At 58.6% G+C, this 20,667-nt stretch overlaps 1 protein-coding gene across 1 annotated transcript in view; it reads right to left on the bottom strand.

Annotated features, from left to right (window-relative positions):
• ADAMTS2 (ADAM metallopeptidase with thrombospondin type 1 motif 2) overlaps nt 1–20,667 on the bottom strand; it is a 236,971-nt gene that overhangs the window by 8,504 nt on the left and 207,800 nt on the right. The window contains exons 11-20 of the mRNA XM_050794432.1: nt 19,260–19,435; nt 17,342–17,475; nt 13,910–14,033; nt 13,381–13,461; nt 11,012–11,178; nt 8,762–8,921; nt 6,833–6,965; nt 5,814–6,021; nt 3,711–3,840; nt 2,733–2,822 (exon numbers count right to left, since the gene is read on the bottom strand). Of these exons, the coding sequence (XP_050650389.1) occupies nt 2,733–2,822; nt 3,711–3,840; nt 5,814–6,021; nt 6,833–6,965; nt 8,762–8,921; nt 11,012–11,178; nt 13,381–13,461; nt 13,910–14,033; nt 17,342–17,475; nt 19,260–19,435 (1,403 nt within the window). The remainder of the gene's footprint in view (nt 1–2,732; nt 2,823–3,710; nt 3,841–5,813; nt 6,022–6,832; nt 6,966–8,761; nt 8,922–11,011; nt 11,179–13,380; nt 13,462–13,909; nt 14,034–17,341; nt 17,476–19,259; nt 19,436–20,667) is intronic.

Below are 20,667 nucleotides of genomic sequence, written 5' to 3'. Positions count from 1 at the left end.
GCCAACATTCAAAAGGTCATGCAGCTGATTAAAAAAGCAAGAGGCACCCTCCTCCAGATGCACCCTCCTCAGCAGCTGGCTGTAGGCGGTGTCTCCAGCCCGGGCCTAGGAGCCTCTTAGCGGGAGTTGCTCCTGACCCATCTCTGGGAAGAGAGACTGAGTGGAGGGAAGCACTGTCGGACCCAATTTTCCCTGATGCTCCTTGTCTCCCTTAAGCTTCGATTGCTTTTGATGATCAGTGGTCTGAGCTCTGGGCAGGCTGAACTCAGCCATCGCTACCATAGTTACTCTCTCCCCAAGCTAGCCCCTGGGCCTGGCCCTACACCCAAGGCCTGTCCCCATGATGCTGGGCTGCTCCCCACTGTTCTTTCTCATGGTCTCCCACGCTTTCTTCCCCCTCCCTGGTGGGACTCCTCAGTGGTACAGAAAACGGAGAAGTGAGACTCCCACGGGCAGGGCACAGCCTGGGCCCCAGGTCAGGAGGTCCCTGTTGAACCCAGACCCTCTTTCTGGCCATTGTCAGCAATGTGAGAGAACACAGGCCCTGTGGCTGCCTGGGAAGACCTTAGAAGACATGGGCAGGCCGGTTGCCCAGAGAGCCACCACTGCCCTGTCCCCTCTCCCGACCCAGGCTTTCCCGGGGCTGGCCCAGCCCCCACCTGAGACAGCTGGGCACCTCTCCCTTCCTGAACAAGTAGCCCAAGGCTGAGAACTGTGCCTGGAGCCAGGGTAGTGACCTGCTGGTGGCTCACGGCAGGTGACCTGGACCAGCAATGTCTGGGCTACTGACCCTACATTCCCACTCCACAGGCTCTGCGCCCAAGATGAGGAGAAACCCATCTCCATCCCTTTACCTGACGAGGAGACCTCCATATAGAACCTAGATATTCTTGCGAGGTGCTCATTTGACATGATTCAAAACCCGGAATCACGGTGGAGTGTCTGCATGATTTGCTATCAGATTTTGGAAAATGCCTGGGGAGGGGAGATATACCTTTCAGGGGGAGGGGCCCTAAATATCTATCTTGGGCAGTGGGGAGTGTGGGGCAGTAAAGTCGAAACCGGGGTGATTAATGCTACTGAGTGAGGGCCCACCACTCCTCAGTGTCTGGGCCGTGAAAAACAGAAGGAGCCATCAGCTTGCCAAACCCACGCACCCAGTTTTACGGAACTTTTATTGAGTTTATTTGTGGGATGCATGACAGGAGGTCTTTCCATCATTAGTAAGAATAAAAGGTCATTTTCACAGTCACTTTGGCACACGCTAACGTCTCATAAAAATAAAATAAAAAAAAAAACCAGAAAAGCAACGACAATGGAACCTATAGAATACGTCATTAAATACATACAAAACACTAATAAAATATCCCTGATAAACCAAAGTGCATATGCCCAGGACAGTATTGCACCTTCCCCAGTCGCACGCGTCGCTTGCATGGCCTCGTCAAAGTTGGAAGTTAACAGTCGTGAGATTAGTACGCAGGTGCACACCAGTTATTTACAGAACAGTAGTCAGAGCCGCAGGGGTAGGGGCCGGCCGCCCGGCAGGGGTGCGGTGTGAACAGAGGCGGTGGCTGGGGTGGAGGGGCGGGGCGGAGTGCTACATGGATCGCGGCTCAGGGCCCAGGGGGTCGCCCCCCGGGTGTAAGGCCGCGCTGTGGAGCACCCTCGGGGGCTCCATGCAACAGTCAGCGCCGACTGGCCGGGGGGCATCAGGGCCGACTCCAGCCCGCAGAGACGGGCCGTGCGCACCGCTCAGCCCAGGGAGAGAAGCCGCCTGCACTTGGAAACCTTAACCTTGGCAAAGGTGGATGAACACACCAGCTCCCCTATACCTTCCCTGCCTTCGGCCTGGCCCACGTTCCCCCTCTGAAGCTGGAGCTAGCAGCCAATCCTGTTACCTTTCAACTTTAAGGCATTTTCTACATAGTTTTTCTAAGCAAAAAAGCAATAAAAATTGAGGTAATTCTGTAGTTGTTCACACTGGGAGGCGAGGCAGGCCCGCACCAGACATTCTCTCTCAGCCCTACGGAGGGGTCCTGTGCGCGAATGAGAAAAGGCCATTGGGGCTAATGGGCGGACAGTGGAGGTGGGGAGGGTCCCCACGCCCCGACCCGGAGGGACGCGCCCCTCTGCCGCCTCCGTGACCGGACCCCCGCGGGCCAGGGCCGGGCCGGGCGGGGCTGTGAGTTGCGCAAAGGCCGGGTGGACGCAGGCCAGAGTGTCACGAGTCAGAAGGACGCGCTCAGCAAAGGGTCAGCAGCAGCAGCGACAGCGGTGGCAGCCGGGAAGCCCCTGGCAGTGCCGGAAACTCGGGGTGGGGTCCCCGCACGACGCAAGACCGCGCCCCCGAAACCCCCCAGGCCGCGCCTCAAGGGTGGGCGGGGCTGGGGGCGGGCTCGGCCCGGACAGACGGTCGCCCTTTGGCCACCGGCCCCTCCTGCAACCACGACAGATCTTTGCCCCTTCACAAGCCATCACCAACCAGGTTCCGGCCCCAGCAGAGGCCCGAGCCCCCGCCACGCCTCGGCGAGGCTGGCCCCGCCAGCAGGCAGCGTGGCCCGGAGCAGACGCCGAGCTCAGAGGCCCGGGAGAAAACGGTCACCCCAGAGCGCGCCCGGAGAGTCAGGGGAGCTTTCCATAGACAGAGAGGAGGGGGGCCCAAGGCAAGCTCCACAGGGCGCAGGGCATGCACTGGAGGGCAGAGGCAGAGTTATAAACGGGTCGGTTACTTGACGAGATCTTCCGGATGGGCGAGTCGGGGTCCGGGCGGGACAGCCACTGAACTACGTAGCTCTTCTTGGAGGGGTCTGAGATGTTTCCTAGAGGGAGGAGAGAGGGGCTGCGGCTGCGGGGCACCAGGCTGGGGCCCCCACCCCAGGCAGAGAGGCTCCGGGTCTCCCCGGGGTCCTGGGGAAGTGTCATTCAAGGCCTTCCCGTCCCGGCCTCCCCATCAACCCCCTCCCCCCCCAGAAATGGTCCTCACTGCCAAGTCCACGCCCACCTCCTGCCCCTCCTGACGGCATCCTGGGTCTCAGCGATCCCGTCTCTCCCGCTGCCCTGGCATGCAGGCCCTGCCGCCTCCTTTTCTGGGCCAGCTTCTCTGCCTCTGCACCCTGCCCCCTCCCCAGGTTCCACCTGCTGACTCGACTCCAGCTCTGAGCTCCCCGAAAACTTGGACAGAGCAGAGCCGTGGGAATGAGAGATCCCGGACCCACGCTCCGCAACTGGGGGCAGGTGCCTAGACCCCCCAGAGCTCCCTCCACTGTAGAAGGGAACTGTGGCAGGCAGGGTCTAGTCTTGAGCTGTGTGGAGACCTTAGACGTGGCCCATGTACAGCATTTGGCCAGGCATCTGTGAGCAGTGGGTATTCTGGTTCTCCTCGAAGGGCACAGAGCACACCCTCTACTCACACAGGCACCCCCTACACCATGGGTACCAGGCACTCCCTAGCTGACCAAGTCCTGCTGTCACCACGAGTCTGCAGTGCCCTGAAAGCAGGCAGGGGCGAGTCAGCTCCACACAGCTCCCTCCATTTCCTGACAGGCAAAGGTTCAGACCTGGCCTCAGCGCTCCACTTCTCCACTCACAGATGCTGTGTCCAGCTACTCTCTGGCAAGAGCCAGATTTGCCTGAACCAAGTCCGACAACCCCGCCCTGGACGGCGGCATGCTGGGAGCAGGGGCAGGGGCTGCAGAGAGAGGGCTTACCGGGACAGGGGCCAAGCCGGCAGATCCTCGCCGTCTCAGGCCGCTCCTCTTGGCAGATGCCAAAGCTGTCGTCCGCGGTGCGGCAGAGCACTGGCCGCTCCTGAGTGCCGTTGCCACAGGTCACCGAGCACTGCAGGGGGAGAGTCGCCAGGCAGGGTTCACCTCCCATGCAGGGCCCATGCTGGCAGAGCTGGAGGAGCCCACGGTCCCCAGGCACATGACCCAGGCACTCAGGAGGACACGTGGGACAGTGGGGAGAGTGGGGTTAGAGGCTGTCTTGCCCCACCCTCGGGGGCTGCTCCAATCTCCTGGGGTCTAAAGAAGGGACCCACATGCCTGTCTCTCTGCCCATACACAGACTGGCATAGGCCTGGCACTGCTGGGCTCTCAATGACAGCCTCCCTTCTCTGGCTGGAGGAGGTCCAGGGCCCAGGAAAACCTGCTGTGCCCTGGGCAGGGGTTGGGGTGGGGCACTGTGAAAGCTCTGACTCAGCCTAGGAGGTGCCAGTAAGCGCCCCACAGTCCTGGACACAAGGCTCTACCACTGGTGCCCTCACTGGCTCCTGCGGCCCCCAGCACCCCCGCTGCTCCGCCACACTGACCAGGAGGTGCCAGAAGGAGCAGTCATGCCCAGCCCTGCCCGAGGAAAACTCTCCAGTCCTCACCACATGCGCAGGACAAGGCCGACTCAGCAGACCTGCATTGCTCAAAGCCTGCACATTCCCAACAAAGGCCGGTTTTTGTTTTTGTTTTCCTTTTGTTATCGGTTTTGAGACAGGATCTCACTATGTGGCCCAGGCTGGAGTACAGTGGCACGGTATCATCTCACTGCAACTTCCACCTCCCAGGCTCAAGCAATCCTCCCACCTTAGCCTCCCGAGGAGCAGGGAGTACAGGCACACACCACCACACCTGGCTAATTTTTAAAATTTTTTGTAAGGACGGTGTTTTGCCATGCTGCCCGGGCTGGTCTCTAACACCTGAACCCAAGCGATCCACCCGCCTCGCCGCCCAAAGTGCTGGGATTGCAGGGATAAGCCATTGTGCCCAGTCCTTGTGCAGCTCCTGGGAACCAAGCTCATGGAAGGTTCCACCCATTAAGAGTGCTTTTGCATGCTTGAGGCCTTCGGTCACACAGTACCAGTTGGTCTTGGTAGTTCACACCAGCGATGATGGATGGAGAACACCTGCTTTTCCTCTAAAGTCTGAGGTCACACCTACGTAGCTGACCCCAGTGAAAAGCCTGGACGCCCAAGCTCTGGTGGGCTTCCCTGGTTGGCAGCATTTCACGTGCATTGCCACACATGGGTGCAGGGAGAATTCAGGGCATTTCTGTGACCCCACTGGGAGGGGACACCGGGAGCCTGCGCCTGGATTCCTCCCAACCTCCTCGCCTGTGACTTCTTTTTCCCGATTCTACTCTGTATCCTTTCACTGTAAGCCCCTGCAACTGCGAGTCCGCGAATCCCGCTTCTGAGTCCCTGAGTCCCGCTTCTGAGTCTGAGTCCTCCTAGTGGATTACTGAGCCTGACGGTGGTCTTGGGGAGCCCCTGACACATGCTCCTCCAGCTCTGCCAGCGTGGGCCCTACATGTGACTGGGCTGTCAGAGCTCACGTCAGCTCTGGTCTGGCCTCGGCTGGCTCTCAGGCCCTGCCTCTAGGACCACCCCTGTAGCCCTTCAGTCCATCCTCATTCTTCCTCCCAGCACAAGCCTAAGCATGCCCTGCTGATCTCCCCTCCTGCAAGTTTGGCTGGCCTCCTAGATACCCCTCCCACCTCTGCATGAGACCCAGGCCTCCCCTAGGATCCTGGAGCCCTGAACATCCCACTGGGCCTTGGAGCCCAGGCTACCCTCAGTTTCCTGGGATTCCAGATGCCGTATCAGACAGAAGCCTCTGCCTGTGCAGTAAAGACACACATTCCACTGGTTTCTTAGCACAGCACTGACCACGTGGCACCCACTGGTGCCGTGAAACCCACAGGATATGGCTCAGGACAGCAGCTACATCCAGACCCACTGCCAAAGGGGAATGCTCTGGTCACCCCAGTCCCACCCAAGCTCAGTTTGGGAGCTGAGGACACGGGATTGGGGGATTGCTCACCTGGGACCAGGGCCCGGCTCGCCAACGACCAGGGCAGAGCTCGCGGTTGCAGGCCCGGCGGCTCTCGGGCCGGGCGTCGTTGCAGTGCTTGGTGTGCACGGAGCGGGTGGTGTTGTTGTGTAGGGGCTGAATGCAGCGCACGGAGCGTACCTGCATGCCTGTCCGCCCACAGCTGTGGCTGCATGGCTCCCACTCGCCTGTGACCCACCTGCCAGGGCAGAGCAGTGCACGGTCAGGCCTCTGCAGCACCTGGAGAACCCGCTCGCTGAGCTCCAGCGCTGCTCCCTGCAGCCCAGGTAGACAGCGAGAACAGAGGGCAGCCTGCTCCCCTCCCCGGTGCACCTTCTCTTATTCTCACTAAGATGCTGGCCATCCAGGCTTGCACAGAGGGGAAACTGAGGCTCAGCTGCCATAGGTCCTACTGATGATGAGTCCCATGCATTTCAGCACTGGGAGACCTTGGTGGAGCTGGTGGCTGTGGAGGGCCCTGGCCTCAAGAGGTTTCCCAGCCTCCTTAGGGTCTGGGCCCTGCTACCTGGCCTCACCTTCTGCTGACGTCACAAATCCTTCTGGGCAGAGTTCAAGAGCACTGTGGATTCCCTCAGCACCCTGTCCTATGTGGCTCCCACCTGCCCATTTACCGTCTTCCCCACTGAGGTCCCTGGGCCCAGAAATGCAGCTGGGCCCAGCCCCAGGGCCTGAGCATCAAAGCCACTATTTAAGAAACATCTATGACAGGGCCAGGAGGCAAGCCCCGGGCCTCTGAACCTCCTTTTCCCCATCTGGGCATCACTGTTTCTTGTCACGTCTAAGATGCACATAACTGTTCAGTCTGGTGGGTCTGAAGCTGGGGTGCACCTTCTGCCCTGCAGCATCTTAGATTCCGTGAAATGTGGTGAGAGAGACTTTGTCAAATGCCCTGGAGGATGCCAGGCCCAGGCCCCACACCTCCAAGCATGGGACCCCTGGTGGCCCCTGGCCTCTCGCCTCTAGTGGGAGCCCGAGGTGGGGGCACTCACACTGGCTGGGAGCACTCCTGCGGGTTGCACGCTCGGCGGATGGCTTTGGGCTTCGAGAGGGCGGCACAGAAGCCGCGGTGCACCATCTTGTGGTCCAGCCTCCGGCGGCAGCCATACTTGGTGAACTGGGACCCTGAAGACAGAGAGCTCGAGGGGGCTCGGTGGGGCAGCACGTCCCACCCACCGGGCAAGGAGGGGTGGGCTTCACCAGCAGTGCTGGCCTCATTCTCCTGCTCACCCTTGTGATGACGATAAGGGTGGGCAGGGCATCGAGCCTGCGGCTGGCTGCGGGGAGGCTTGGTGTGCCCCAGGCGGAGGGGCGGGAGGGCAGCAGAGAAGCCACTTTCTCCCTAGACTGCTTCTCCCTCACTGGGCTCCTGGGTCAGAGTGGAGGCCCTATTTCCTCTCTACTGCTAGGGCGCCGCGTCTACCGTGACCTCACATGCCCAGCAGGCCTGGTGCAAGCCAGGACCGGGGAAGCACTGGGCCCGCAGCCCGCATGCTTCCTCCCACAGGCCCGGAGCAGCTGTGCTCAACCTGGGTGATTTTCTCCAGCAGGGGACATTTGGCCATGTCTGGGACATTTTTGGTTGTCATAACTGGGGGAAGAGGTGCTACTGGCATCTGGTGGGCAAAGGCCAGGGATGCTGCTCGGCACCCCACAGTACACAGGACAGCCCCCATGGCGGACAGTGACAGAGCCCAAAATGTCAGAGATGCCCAGGCTGCAAAACCCTGGCCTGCTGGGTGAGACCAAAGAAAGCACGGGGATAAAGCCCGGCCTCCTCTGGGTGCCTGGAGGCATCAGGAAGCGGAGGCTGGGAGGCTGACGTGGTGGAAAGGCGGTGGAGGGGCTCAGGCGAGGAGAAGCCTGCGCAGAGGACCCAAGGGGGGACACGGTGTGTCCAGGAAAAGCCCTCAAGGCCAGCGTGGCCAGGACCGGGGGGTGAGGCACAGGGTGGAAATATACCGGGAGAGACCAATAAGTTGCCCCAACCCTGGAGGCCGTGAGGAGCATTTTGGTTTTTATTCTGAGAATAGAGAAAGCTGCTGAAGACTGTGACACCAGGAAGAGACACTGTCTGATGTGTCCCCTCAAAAGGTCACTTTAGAGTGAGAGTGGACACACAAGGGCCAGTCCAGAGGAAGGTGCCAGGACCAGGGGAATGGCCAGGAAGACGGGAAGAGCAGACAGGCCCAGGAGATTCGCGGGAATCACCAGGAGTGGATGTACTGATGAAATCCAGGCCTGGTGTAGGGCCAGGGGTGCACAGGGGCCCCGGAAGAGGACCCGGACCCTTCCTTCTGCCTGGGCCAGGGAATGACCCCACCTCTTGGTGAGCTCCTTGTCCTCCAGGTGTGGGCTCAGCATGGCATCAAGGGAGGTCTGTCATGGCCACTTGCCTGGTATTGCCCAGCCCCCAGGAGCAGTGAGTACGCAGGACAGATCAGTGCTTCCTGTCCACCTCTGTGTCCTACATCTGGGGTCCAATGTGGGCAGGACCCCTCCGTGCTCAGCCCTGCCCCAGAAACATCTGGGAGGCTTTTCCCAGTGAACAGAGGGAGAAGCCTCTGGGGGTGGCATCTGCACTGCCGGAGTCTTGCCTGTGCAATCCTGCCAATGCCATGGCGTGATCCTTCTGAGCCGCCCCCACATCAACCTCCCGCCAGGCCAGCCTGTCACCCCCACACTGAAGCGGGCCCACAAATACATACATGGTCCATGCCCCACACGCCCTTCGGCCACCTTGGACCCAATGCCCCAGCACCCACCCTTCCTGCCCACCTGCTGGCCCCTCCAGTGCCGCTAAGCCCTCACCCACCCAGGCAAAGGTCCCTGCTCACGCTGGGCCCCACCCCAGGGAGGCTCCCTACCTTCTCGTGGCCACCCTCATGTCACCCAGGTCCCCAACTCCGAGACCCCCTCACCTCCGCCACAGGGCTTGGAGCACGGAGACCACTTCTTCAGGGCCCACTCGTAGACCACAGAGTCATCTTCCAGGACATTGTTGTCGTCGACATTGAGTGAGTCCTCATGGATCATGTATTTGTACGTCAGTGAGACCCGGGTGTCTCCCGCCGGGATGACCTGTGCCAGCCCAAGAGGCCTTGATGTGCCTGGCCTGCCTTCCACGCTTCCCAGCCAGCTTAGGAACGGCAGCCGAGGCCGACTCCAGAGGAGTCTCATCAATCATGGCAGCTACCGTCCATGAAGTTGCCCTGAGCACCGCATTCATGAACACAGAGCCTTTACCCCAGGGGCACACGGAGAGGTTCCCGTGAGCCTCTGTCTCAACATTTTTGTTACTCAATCAATATATAACCTGGTTTTCTGTGTGAGTCTATTTTTTTGTTTGTTTTTGTTTTTGAGATGGAGTTTCACTCTTGTAGCCCAGGCTGGAGTGCAGTGGTATGATCTCGGCTCACTGCAACCTCCGCCTCCCGGGTTCAAGCCATTCTCCTGCCTCAGCCTCCTAAGTAGCTGGGATTACAGGTGCCTGCCACCACGTCTGGCTAATTTTTGTATTTTTAATAGAGACGGGGTTTCACCATGTTGGCCAGGCTGGTCTTGAACTCCTGACCTCGGGTGATACACCTGGCTTGGCCTCCCAAAGTGCTGGGATTATAGGCATGAGCCACTGCGCCTGGCCTATTTGTGAGTCTGTTTAAAGACACTTTATTTGATATTGACTGTGATTCATTAACACTGAACTCACAGTCAATAGCACTGCAGCCCATGCCTGAACGAAGCTTATTCAACACACGTATTTTCTTCTTAAGACAACACTACTTCCTGGGCTTAGGAACACTGGACAGCACTTCAGCAATAGGCTCGGGGTGATTTTAAACAGTGAAATCACCCCCAAAGTAGCACAAAATGTGACATATGTGACACTCAACAGACTGCAGAAAAAACCCATTTGTGGGATGAGAGCGGAAACAAGCAGACAGCGTGCCGAGTTGCTTCCACCTCCACTGGGAACACGTGTGTCAGGGAACTCACACTTCACCGCTCTGTGCATGTCCATCTGGGGCTCACAAATCAATGTTAGTGAGCAGGTGAATTTGCAAATACAGAAACCGCGAGTACCGAGGACCAACTGTTCACACACTGATGCAGGCAGGTCACCAAAGGCACTTTCAGGGGGCAAGAAGTCACTGTAGGTGAGGCGGGCAGGGTGGCATGGGGTACACGGGGCATACCTGGCTCACCCACGTGTGGAGCGCTGGGGCCTGGCAGATTAATCCCAATGCCAGCATGCCCACCTTAGGGGAGGGGCTCCAGAGCATGAGAGCCTTATTTGTGATGGGTATATATATATATATATTTTTTGAGATGGAGTCTCGCTCTGTCGCCCAGGCTGGAGTGCAGTGGCGCGATTTCGGCTCACTGCAAGCTCCGCCTCCCGGGTTCATGCCATTCTCCTGCCTCAGCCTTCGAATAGCTGGGACTACAGGTGTGCACCACCAGGCCCGGCTAATTTTTTGTATTTTTAGTAAAGACGGGGTTTCACCATGTTAGCCAGGATGGTCTCGGTCTCCTGACCTCGTGATCCGCCCGCCTCGGCCTCCCAAAGTGCTGAGATTACAGGCGTGAGCCACCGCGCCCAGCCGATGTGTACCTTTTTTGACAAATAAAAGATATCCCTATGCAGTTAAAATTAAATTTTAAAAAGTGATCTGACCTCGTCGAAACCATGTAAAAAAAAAAAAAAGTGATTTGAAAATCCAGCCCCTTGGTACTTTCCTATAACCAGGAGATCTGGGGTCCCATCCTGCTTAGAGACGCACTCCAGCGCAGCCTGGGTCTGGGCATCTAGCTTCCCGGACCCTGACTGTCACCTCCCGGAGTGTTACCAGGTTCCAGCGTAACAGCACACTCGAACGAGCATGCTGATGGCAGCTGTGAATGTCATTCAGATGGTGAAACCCAAACCCTCAAAGGTCGAGTGTGCCCAAGGTCACCTAGGGGCCATGTGGGGTCCAGAGCCCCGACTCGTGGACGCATGTCCCTTCCTGGCTCTGATGAAGTCGGAGCCCCTTGGAGCCAAGGGCAGGCCAAAGGGGCCATGCAGAGTGTGACCTGAAGGGTCAGGAGGCTCAGTGTCCCAGGCACCCCCATCCCTCCCCCAGTGGCCACCCGCACCCCTGCCTGGGCCCAGCCCTGCCCAGACTCACCAGAACAGTGATGGTACCGTGGAGGGGGCCCATGGTCTGCAGCGTCTCCCGGCCGTCTTCGTCCCTGTACTCCCACTCCACGCCCATGGCAATGAAGGTTTTGGAACTGGCATCCACGTCATTCTCTTCATTTAAGATGAACTTGCCTGTCTCCAGGTTCTTGACGGCTGAGAATGGCAAGACCAAGTCGCCTGTTGTGGTCACCCAAGGGCAGGACCCAGGCCCACTGGTTTGGGCTGGTCGGGGAGTGGTGGGCAGCCAGACCCCTCATCTCTCTGGCTGCCCCCCGCCAGTTTCCTCTGTGCCACGACAGCCCAAAGGGCTCTGGGAGCCCTGCTTGCCCATCACTGCTCCCTTGGGACCAGATTACCCTCGACTCACAGCCTCTGCCCCCACCAGCCCTGGAGGTGCCGGCTCCCCTTGGAAGCCCCTCAGTAGCTGCCAAGGCCACCTACCGACAGCCTATCCCTGCTTGCCCATCACTGCTCCCTTGGGACCAGATTACCCTCGACTCACAGCCTCTGCCCCCACCAGCCCTGGAGGTGCCGGCTCCCCTTGGAAGCCCCTCAGTAGCTGCCAAGGCCACCTACCGACAGCCTATTGGGAGCACTCAGTGGGCACTTAGAGGCCACCCTGGGCAGGATGGCTGGGAAGGGTCTCTACCCAGTGCAGGGCATCTGCTGGACAGGCGAGCACTGGACCCTGCTGGGGTAGGGGCTTCCTGCCATGGGGTGAGCAGATGTCCGGCTGAAGCAGCGGAACCCCCATCAGTGACCATGGCCCAGCCGAGGCCCCAGCAGCTCCCCACAGGTCCGGAAGAGGCCTGGCCCGATTGGGCGACACTCAGGTCATCTAGGAGCAGAGGACTTGGCTAGCCAGGAAGCCCCATGCTTTCTGCAGTGTGGGGGGCGGCTGCTGCGGGGCAGCCGGGTGGCGTGAGTAGAGCTGCAAACAGGGCACTAGTCAGAGAATCATTCCCTGCCACGTCCCCTGTAATTCTGTCAACTCACAAACAAAGCCTCTGATTGGTGGCACAGGCCCCTGACTTCTCTTTCCACGGAGAGCGGCCTCAGCCCCACAGGCGGTGGCAGGAAGCAGTGTTGGCACAGAAATGTCTTTTGTTCAGAAACTGACTTTTCTGTTCACTTTCTGCTTCAGGCAAGTGGTACAGATTTTTGAATTTAGGGTAGCAATCTAAAGTTTCCTCTTAAGATGAGTAAGAGGCCGGGCGCGGTGGCTCACACCTGTAATCCCAGCACTTTGGGAGGCCGAGGGAGGTGGATCATGAGGTCAGGAGATGGAGACCATCCTGGCTAACACGGTGAAACCCTGTCTCTAGTAAAAATACAAAAAATTAGCCAGGCGTGGTAGCGGGCGCCTGTAGTCCCAACTGCTCGGGTGGCTGAGGCAGGAGAATGGTGTGAACCCGGGAGGCGGAGGTTGTTTTGCTGTGAGCCAAGATCGGGCCACTGCACTCCACCCTGGGCGACAGAGCGAGACTCAAAAAAAAAAAAAAAAAAAAGAAAAGAAAAAAAAAAAGGTAAGAAAAAATGAGTATCAAAAGAGAGTGAGACCCTGTCTCTAAATAAAAACAACATAAAATAAAACAAAAGGGCATGGTGTGTTTGTCAGGCAGCGTGGGAGCCCCGACCCTGTCCAGCCTCCTGGGGACAGGGATGAATGTGGGGCTCAGACTGGGGAAGGGACTTATCCAGGGGCCCAGCAGTCCCTGGTATCACTTCTGACCTTGGCCCACGAGTCCCCAGAAGGCAGGGCCCAGGCACCTGCAGGGGAAGGGCGGACAGGCCGTGAGAGCCTCCCGCGTGGCCTGGGAGGGCGCAGTCTCCCAGGCAGTGCTGCTTCGTGGAAAGGGGCACCCAGAGGAGTGAGAACATCCATATTTCCAGGAGATACCAGAATCCCTATTTTAGCTGGAATCTCTTGAATTTAAAATTAAATGGATTGAAAATATAAGTGCACTGTGTGCGCCCACCTGCCAGTTGCCTTGCTGTGGGGATGGGAGGGCTGCCCAGGACCCTGCTGCCTGCAGACCCTGCCTGCCTTCCCACCCCAACCGTGAGAACAGGTGACAGGGAGTCATCCTGTAGACTGAGGGACACATGTTTTGGATATACGTCCTTTCACAGCTGCTGCCAAGTGGAGCCCTCTGATCCCAAACCCTGGCCTCTCCACAAAGGGAGGACCCTGGGAAAGGGCCCAGGTGGGCTGAGCAGAGGGACAAGTTGGGGAGGGGCTGCCCTGGCTCAGGTCACAGCTGTACAACCCAGGCCCCTGACCCCTAGCACTGCCCATTGATCCCAGAGGAGCCAGGTCTTAAGGACGCTGAGTTGTCCGGCTCTGAGACTCACCCAGATGGTGGTTGGTGGCGTCTACCTCCTGAATGAGCAGGTGCCTGGCTCCCGCGGGGATCTCAAACATCTTGATGTAACCTTTTTTGATGTGGAAAGACACAGCAAACTGAGAAGGGAAAGGGCTGCTCAAATTCGCACAATGCAAGGAGGGGCCTCGCTCTTCAAAGCAGTTCCCTTGGGGGCTCTCCCAGGACGCTGGTATTTCTCTGGCTTTGAGCACCCACCTGAGAGGGGCCACCAGGAAAGCTGCTGCCTCTGGGCTAGTCTCTAAGGCCCAACCCGGGCATTCTCCACTCTGACTCCTGTGACTCAGGCCCCCACTCTCCTCTTCTCCACCCACCCTGGCACCCAGCTGGGGCTGTCCCCGACTTAGGATTCTCCCTCCCCATCACTGTCACAGACCTCTCCCCCTCCCCAGAATAGTCATGACCCTGGACAGTCCCAGGATGAGTCAGGCCCGCAGCTGTCTGGGCATGAGCTACTGCAGGCATCCAGGCTCCAGGGCAGAGGGCAGGGACTCACTCACCGTGCTTCTTGGGTGACCGTGTGAACGTGCCCTTGACCACTTTGCAGTGGCTGTTGTCCCCTCCACACACGCCACACTTGTCTTCCTGCTTGCTGGAGCCGATCACACCATCACAGCCTACCTTCTGTTGGGGGAGGAGGCAGTGAGCCCTTGAGATGTTCGGCTAGTAGAGTCAGGGTCATACTATGTTGTCCCCAGTCTCAAACACCTGGCCTCAAGAAATCCTCCTGCCTTGGCCTCCCAAAGCATTGGGATTACAAGCATGAACCACCTCGCCTGGCCTCATCTTTTATTACCTCCAAAATCAGAATGTGTCTGGTCATCAGTTAAACCGACCTTGCCTGCCACCTACAGCATGTCTCGACCTGGCAGTTTCCGTCTGGGTCCCTGTATATGTGGCTTATCTTGGGCAGGGGACCCACCGGGGCCCAGGCAGACACTGTCCCTGGCTTGGTGAACATTTATGTTTGGCAAGCGGGAGATGCTGTTTATTTTTAAATTTTTTTTTGAGACAAAATCTCACTCTGTCACCCAAGCTGGAGTGCAGTGGTACAATCTCAGCTCACTACAACCTCTGCCTCCTGGGTTCAAGCAATTCTTCTGCCTCAGCCTCCCGAGTAGCTGGGATTACAGGTGCCCACCATCATGCTGGGCTAATTTTTTTGTATTTTTAGTACGACGGGGTTTCACCATGTTGGCCAGACTGGTCTTGAACTCCTAACCCCAGGTGATCTGCCTGCCTTGGCATCCCAAAGTGCTGGGATTACAGGCCTGAGCCACTGCACCCGGCCAAGTGTTGATATTCTTTAATAAACAGAATCCAGTTGGATATTAATTTTGATCCAGTATTAGATTCTGCATGAATATTTATGTTTTCTAATTATGTAAAATTGAGCAACCTGCTATTACCTGTCAAAATCAACATTAATAAAATATTTAACCTATTTTTTTTTTTTTGAGATGGAATCTTGCTCTGTCACCTAAGCTGGAGTCAGTGGCGCCATCTCGGCTCACTGCAGCCTCCGCCTCCCGGGTTCAAGTGAGTCTCCTGCCTCAGCCTCCCAAGTAGCTGGAACTACAGGCATGTGCCACCATGCATGGCTAAATTTTTTTGTATTTTTAGTAGAGATGGGGTTTCACCATGTTGGTCAGAGTAGTCTCGAACCCCAGACCTCAAATGATCTGCCTGCCTCAGCCTCCCAAAGTGCTGGGATTATAGGCGTGAGCCGCCGCCCCCAGCCCCTATCCTTCTTTAATATCAATGTGAGGAATGAAGTGATAGCCATACCCACTGAGATAGTGGATTAGTAATCTTCCCTCCCCGTTAGGTTTGCAACCACGTTCATAGCTGCCATCTAAAGCTACTTGTACCACAACTGTTTCCCACGCTTGCTGCCTGTATTAATTATGTTTTTGTTTTTTAAAATTTTGTACGTCTTGATATTTTGACACCTTGAAAGTCTTCCTGTCTGGGGAGAGACCACACCTCCCAGGGCTCCCCAGTTCTAAGGGACAGCAAAGCACTGGGCTGGGGACATACCTTTCATATGCAAACCAGCCAGTCCTCAGTCTATACCCCAAGTACCCCCTTTATCCAGGCCTCACATACCAAACCAAGATTCCTTCACCCTAAGTCATCCCAGGGTCAGGTACCACACAACTGGGGACCACCCTGGACTCCAGAGCTCACTGGAGTGCTTCAAACTGGCCATTCCCGAGCTGTTCCCCTTGCCCTGCCCTGCCTTCCTGAGGAGGCCTCTCAGTGCCATTGGCCTCCCCACGTCCTCACTGGGTCACCTCCATCAGTTAAAATCCCACGGGTACAAAGCAGACACCACCTGTGCTTGTTTTGGAGTATTTGGTGTCACCGTCTCTGAGCCGGCTATATAGCCCAGCCTCCCTGCCAGGCTCTGGCTGATCCGGCTGAACCAGCCTCTCTGCCCTGCCGAAGTCACAGTCACAGGAGTGAATGCAGAGCAGCTCTTGAGCACCACCTGGCTCTAGCTCCCAGCCTCCAGCCCCCTGCCCCCAGCCCCCAGCCCCCAGCCCCCAGCCTCCAGACCCCAGCCCCCAGCCCCCAACTCCCAGCCCCCAGCTCCCAGCCCCCTGCCCCCAGCCCCCAGCCCCCAGCCCCCAACTCCCAGCCCCCAGCTCCCAGCCCCCAGCCCCCAGCTCCCAGCCCCCAGCCCCCAACTCCCAGCCTCCAGCCCCCAGCCCCCAGCTCCCAGCCCCCAGCCCCCAGCTCCCAGCCTCCAGCCCCCCAGCCCCCAGCCCCCGCCTCCAGCCCCCAGCCTCCAGCCCCCAGCCTCCAGCTCCCAGCCTCCAGCTCCCAACTCCCAGCCGCCAGCCCCCCCCCAGCCTCCAGCCCCCAGCCCCCAGCCCCCAGCTCCCAGCCTCCAGCCTCCAGCTCCCAGCCTCCAGCTCCCAGCCTCCAGCCTCCAGCTCCCAGCCTCCAGCTCCCAGCCTCCAGCTCCCAGCCCCCAGCCCCCAGCCCCCAGCCTCCAGCCCCCAGCCTCCAGCTCCCAGCCTCCAGCTCCCAGCCCCCAGCCCCCAGCTCCCAGCCTCCAGCCTCCAGCCCCCAGCCTCCAGCTCCCAGCCCCCAGCCCCCAGCCCCCAGCCCCCAGCCCCCAGCTCCCAGCCCCCAGCCCCCAGCCTCCAGCCCCCAGCCTCCAGCTCCCAGCCTCCAGCTCCCAGCCTCCAGCTCCCAGCCCCCGCCGCTGCACCTGCACCCACTCCCGAGATGCCTTCCTGCCGACGCTGCAGGAAGGTCAAGCCAGAGTCAAGCCAGAGTCAAGCCAGAGTCAGCCTCCACGACTCCTGCCATCTGTCCTGTCTACACAAGCCCTAAGCAGAGGCTTCCAGTTGTTTGCGGGGGAGCCTGGCAGGGACAAGTCTATGTTCATGTCACTGTCACATGCCGAGGTGACACGATTGTTTTTCCTGACAGCCTAAGACTGAAGCCAAAGGCATCATAATAAAAGAAAACAGGGGCGGCATTTCTACAAAGCACCAAACCAGTGACCCTCACAGGGGTCCCCCAGATCCAGCAAGAAGCTGCCCAGTGCCCTGCAGGGTGCAAGGACGGGGCCTGCTTCACAAGGGTCCCCTGTAGGTCACGTGCATTGGAAATTACCTGGGATGCTCCTAAAAATTCACGCTCCCAGGCCGCCACCCTGACCTGTGGAATCAGGATGTCTGAGGTGGAGTCCAAACTCTCCAGGTGAATCCTAGGCATACTCAAGTCTGAGGCTCCCAGCACAGGGAAGAGGTAAACAGACATTTGCTAAGAGCCTGCCCTGGTCCGGGCATTGTTCTGACACTTTGTGTGCTTAACCTCACGCATCTTCCCTGTAGCCCGAAAAGGGGGAGGTCAGTACCCAGGAAGCTGAGACTTGACACGGTAGCCCCCTGCGCCGGCCTCTGTGTACTCACCCTGCAGTCCCCGCGCACGCAGAGGCTGAAGGCGTCCTTGTAGGAGCAGCGTGTCCCGTCATGCACCATGCGCTTCATGGACACCACCTCCCTAGTCTCCCTGGACTCGCAGTACAGGTGGCATCTCTCCTTGGCTGGAAGGGAAGCAGCCGGGGGTCTGCAAGGAGCCCTGATGGCTTCCCCAGGTGTGTGCAAAGGAGGCACCACACAGGGAGACATTTCCACGAGGGTCTTAGGACTCACCTGCCCCCACGTGGCCCGCCCTCCAGGGCAGACAGAGAGGGAAAGGGGTAGGTGACAGCAGCCCCCGCCCTGTCTCTGTCTCCTGAGCCTTTGACCCTGGTGGTTGTGGACTTCGGAAGAGCTTTTCCCAACCAAGCCAGCCAGGCTGTTGGTGCAGCCTGGCTCTCACGTCCCGAGGCCCCGCCTGGAGACCCCTGAGGCTGCAAATGACTGTTTGCTGGGTCCCTATCTAAATAACCCTTTCCAGGCCGGGCACAATGGCTGACGCCTGTAGTCCCAGCACTTTGGGAGGCTGAGGCGGGTGCATCACTTGGGGTCAGGAGTTCAAGAGCAGCCTGACCAACATGGTGAAACCCTGTCTCTACTAAAAATACAAAAATTAGCTGGGTGTGGTGGCGGGCGCCTGTAATCCCAGATACTTGGGAGGCTGAGGCAGGAGAATCGCTTGAACCCAGGAGGCGGAGCTTGCAGTGAGCCAAGACTGTACCACAACACACTGCACTCCAGCCTGGGTGACAGAGCAAGACCCCACCTCAAAAAAAAAAAAAAAAAAAAAAAAAAAAAAAAAAAAAAAAAGGGTCAGGAGCAATGGCTCACGCCTGTAATCCCAGCACTTCGGGAGGCCGAGGCGAGCAGATCACAAGGTCAGGAGATTGAGACCATCTTGGCTAACATGGTGAAACCCCGTCTCTACTAAAAATACAAAAACAAAAATAGCCGGTTGTGGTGGCCGGCGCCTATTGTCCCAGCTACTCGGAAGGCTGAGGCAGGAGAATCGAGTGAACCTGGGAGGCAGGGCTTGCAGTGAGCTGAGATTGCACCACTGCACTCCAGCCTGGGCAACAGAGTGAGATTCCGTCTCAAAAAAAAAAAAAAAGTAAATAAAGAATCCTTTTCAGTCAATCTCTGAAATCCAGAATGAGGCCAGCCTGCCTGGATTCAGACCCAGATCCCCGGAACCCTCCCTTCTCAGCCTTTATCTCAGAGGCAACGAAAACGCTGGGCCCCCAGACTGTAGCCTCTGCCAGAGGGGAACCCCATCTGCTCTGTCACCTCCAACCCTGCACTGGCCCACATGGGGCAGCAGGTGCTGGGCTAGGGCAATAGCCACGGAGGAGAAACAGGGACTGTATGTTTACAGTCTGTCACACGAAGGTCCCCAGCTGCCACACAAGCACTGCCATGCCCAAGGCCACCAGACTCCTCAGGTCCCTGAGCAATAAATGCCTTCTACTGCTGAAACCAGTTGAAGTCAACTTTCTGACACTTGCAACTGAGAGTCCCGACTAATAGTGAAGGTCAGAGGTCACCAGATTCCTTGGCAGGGCCAGCCCCAGCCTCAGCCTTCAGCTGACCATGCAGTTCAAGCCTTGTCCACCCCTGGTGGACTGCAGGAGCCAGCCCCTGCCGAGCCCGCAGCCCAGCCACCTCTTCCGTGTCCTCAGCTACTCCAGGTGTTCCGGCTGCTCTGGGATTGCAGCCCTGCTAGGAACCTTAATGCCCCACCCGGGAGTGGCCCAGGGCAGCCACGCCAGTCAGGGTGGGCTCTCCTGTTAGCCCAGGGTCGTGGCAGCCTTGCCCCATGCAGGATCAGAGGCACAAGCCAAGGCAACCCCCACTTGCCCACCCGAGGGGCTGCCTGCTGAGCCCCACGGCTGTCCCCAGAGGGGCTCACCATCCCGGTGCTCGTGGGGCAGCCAGTGGTGCTGGGCGTCACCGTGCTCGAAGTACAGGTCCCACTGGCGGCACTGCTCCTCACGGAAGTCAGCCAGGGAGTCGGGGCAGTCCTGGCGGCTGCAGAGCTGGAAGTCGTAGGCAAGGCCCGAGCAGGTGCGGCCCCCGTTGGCCGGGCTGGAGGAGAAAGCAAAGGCCTTGCCGCTCAGCGCCAATGGAAAGAGGCAGCACCCGGGTGCCACCTGTGAGATCTTTTCAGGGGGGATCCCTAAGTCTCAGGTGTCAGGGGGCAGCTCTGCTGAGCAAAGGGACCTTGTCCTGCCACGTCACAGGTGTAAGACCTGGGCAGTTCCCCAGCCTGTTGGGCCTCAGAGTGAAGATCTTGAAAGGACAGGGCAGGATGGCCACATCCTCCCTCCTGGGGCTCCTGTGGGGAGGCAGCATCTGCTCACAGCCCTGGTACCACCCCCTCCCCAGCACTGGTGCCTGGGCTTGGAAATGAACAGGAAGCTGTGATTGGGTGTTTAGGTCTGTGTTCCCCACAGGGCGAAAACCCCAGCCGGCAGGAGTTGGGCGAGTCTCCTCTGCAGCTGGCCCTGGGCACTGAGCCTGGCACGGAAAGAGGCATGCTGAGGCCCCAGGGTCCCAGTGCTGCTGCTCTGAGCAAGTGTCTGGCACAAGGCAGGTGTACCACGGCCGCTGGGTTTTCTCCCTGCAGACAAGGCGGGCTGCGTCTCTGTAACGTCTTCGCTTCACTGAGAACAGCACCAACCCACACACTGCCTTTTGCGGTTCTAAATGCCCAGCAATCTCTTCCCGAGTATGGTGTAAAAGCCCCAAGCGTGCCTGAGGAGGGGCCACGGGGCTCCCTGCCTGCTCCTGGCCAGGAGGGCAGCCTGGAGCCTGGGGCAGGAGGACAGCAGGGGTAGGAGAGGGCTCCATGCACACGCGTGTTCACAAGTGCTGAGGGAGGCTGTCCCACCGGGGATCCCAGGGCATGCGTGGGTCCCCATGCCCTGTTGATATGGTCTTGACTCCCTCCCCAGAACCAAGACTGATGGCCCTCTCTGGCTCCCCAGGGTCCAGTTCAGGCCCGGCCAGAGCAAGCAGAGCAGCCCAAGGGAACAGGACCGAGGAGCGGCTGCCGAGGCGGGAGCCCAGCAGGGACGCACCCCAGAGGCCTGCTGGCCAGCTGGTAACTGGGCCTGGCTGTGCATCTGTGATGCCCGATTTGAAGGCTGGAAATCTGTTTTGTTTGTTTTTCTAATGTGAAATTACAGATTGTCAATATTTTCAGGCAAATCAAAATCTTTAAACTACCAGACAGGCCAAAAAGGAAAGACAGAAGCTCTGTGCGTCTAAGCAGCCGCAGGGCCTGCAGCACAAGGGCCCGCTGGGCGGGTGGGAGA

This window comes from Macaca thibetana, chromosome 6 (assembly GCF_024542745.1).
Source record: "Macaca thibetana thibetana isolate TM-01 chromosome 6, ASM2454274v1, whole genome shotgun sequence".
Classification (NCBI taxonomy): Eukaryota; Metazoa; Chordata; class Mammalia; order Primates; family Cercopithecidae; genus Macaca; species Macaca thibetana.
This window is presented reverse-complemented; position numbering and strand designations above follow the sequence as displayed.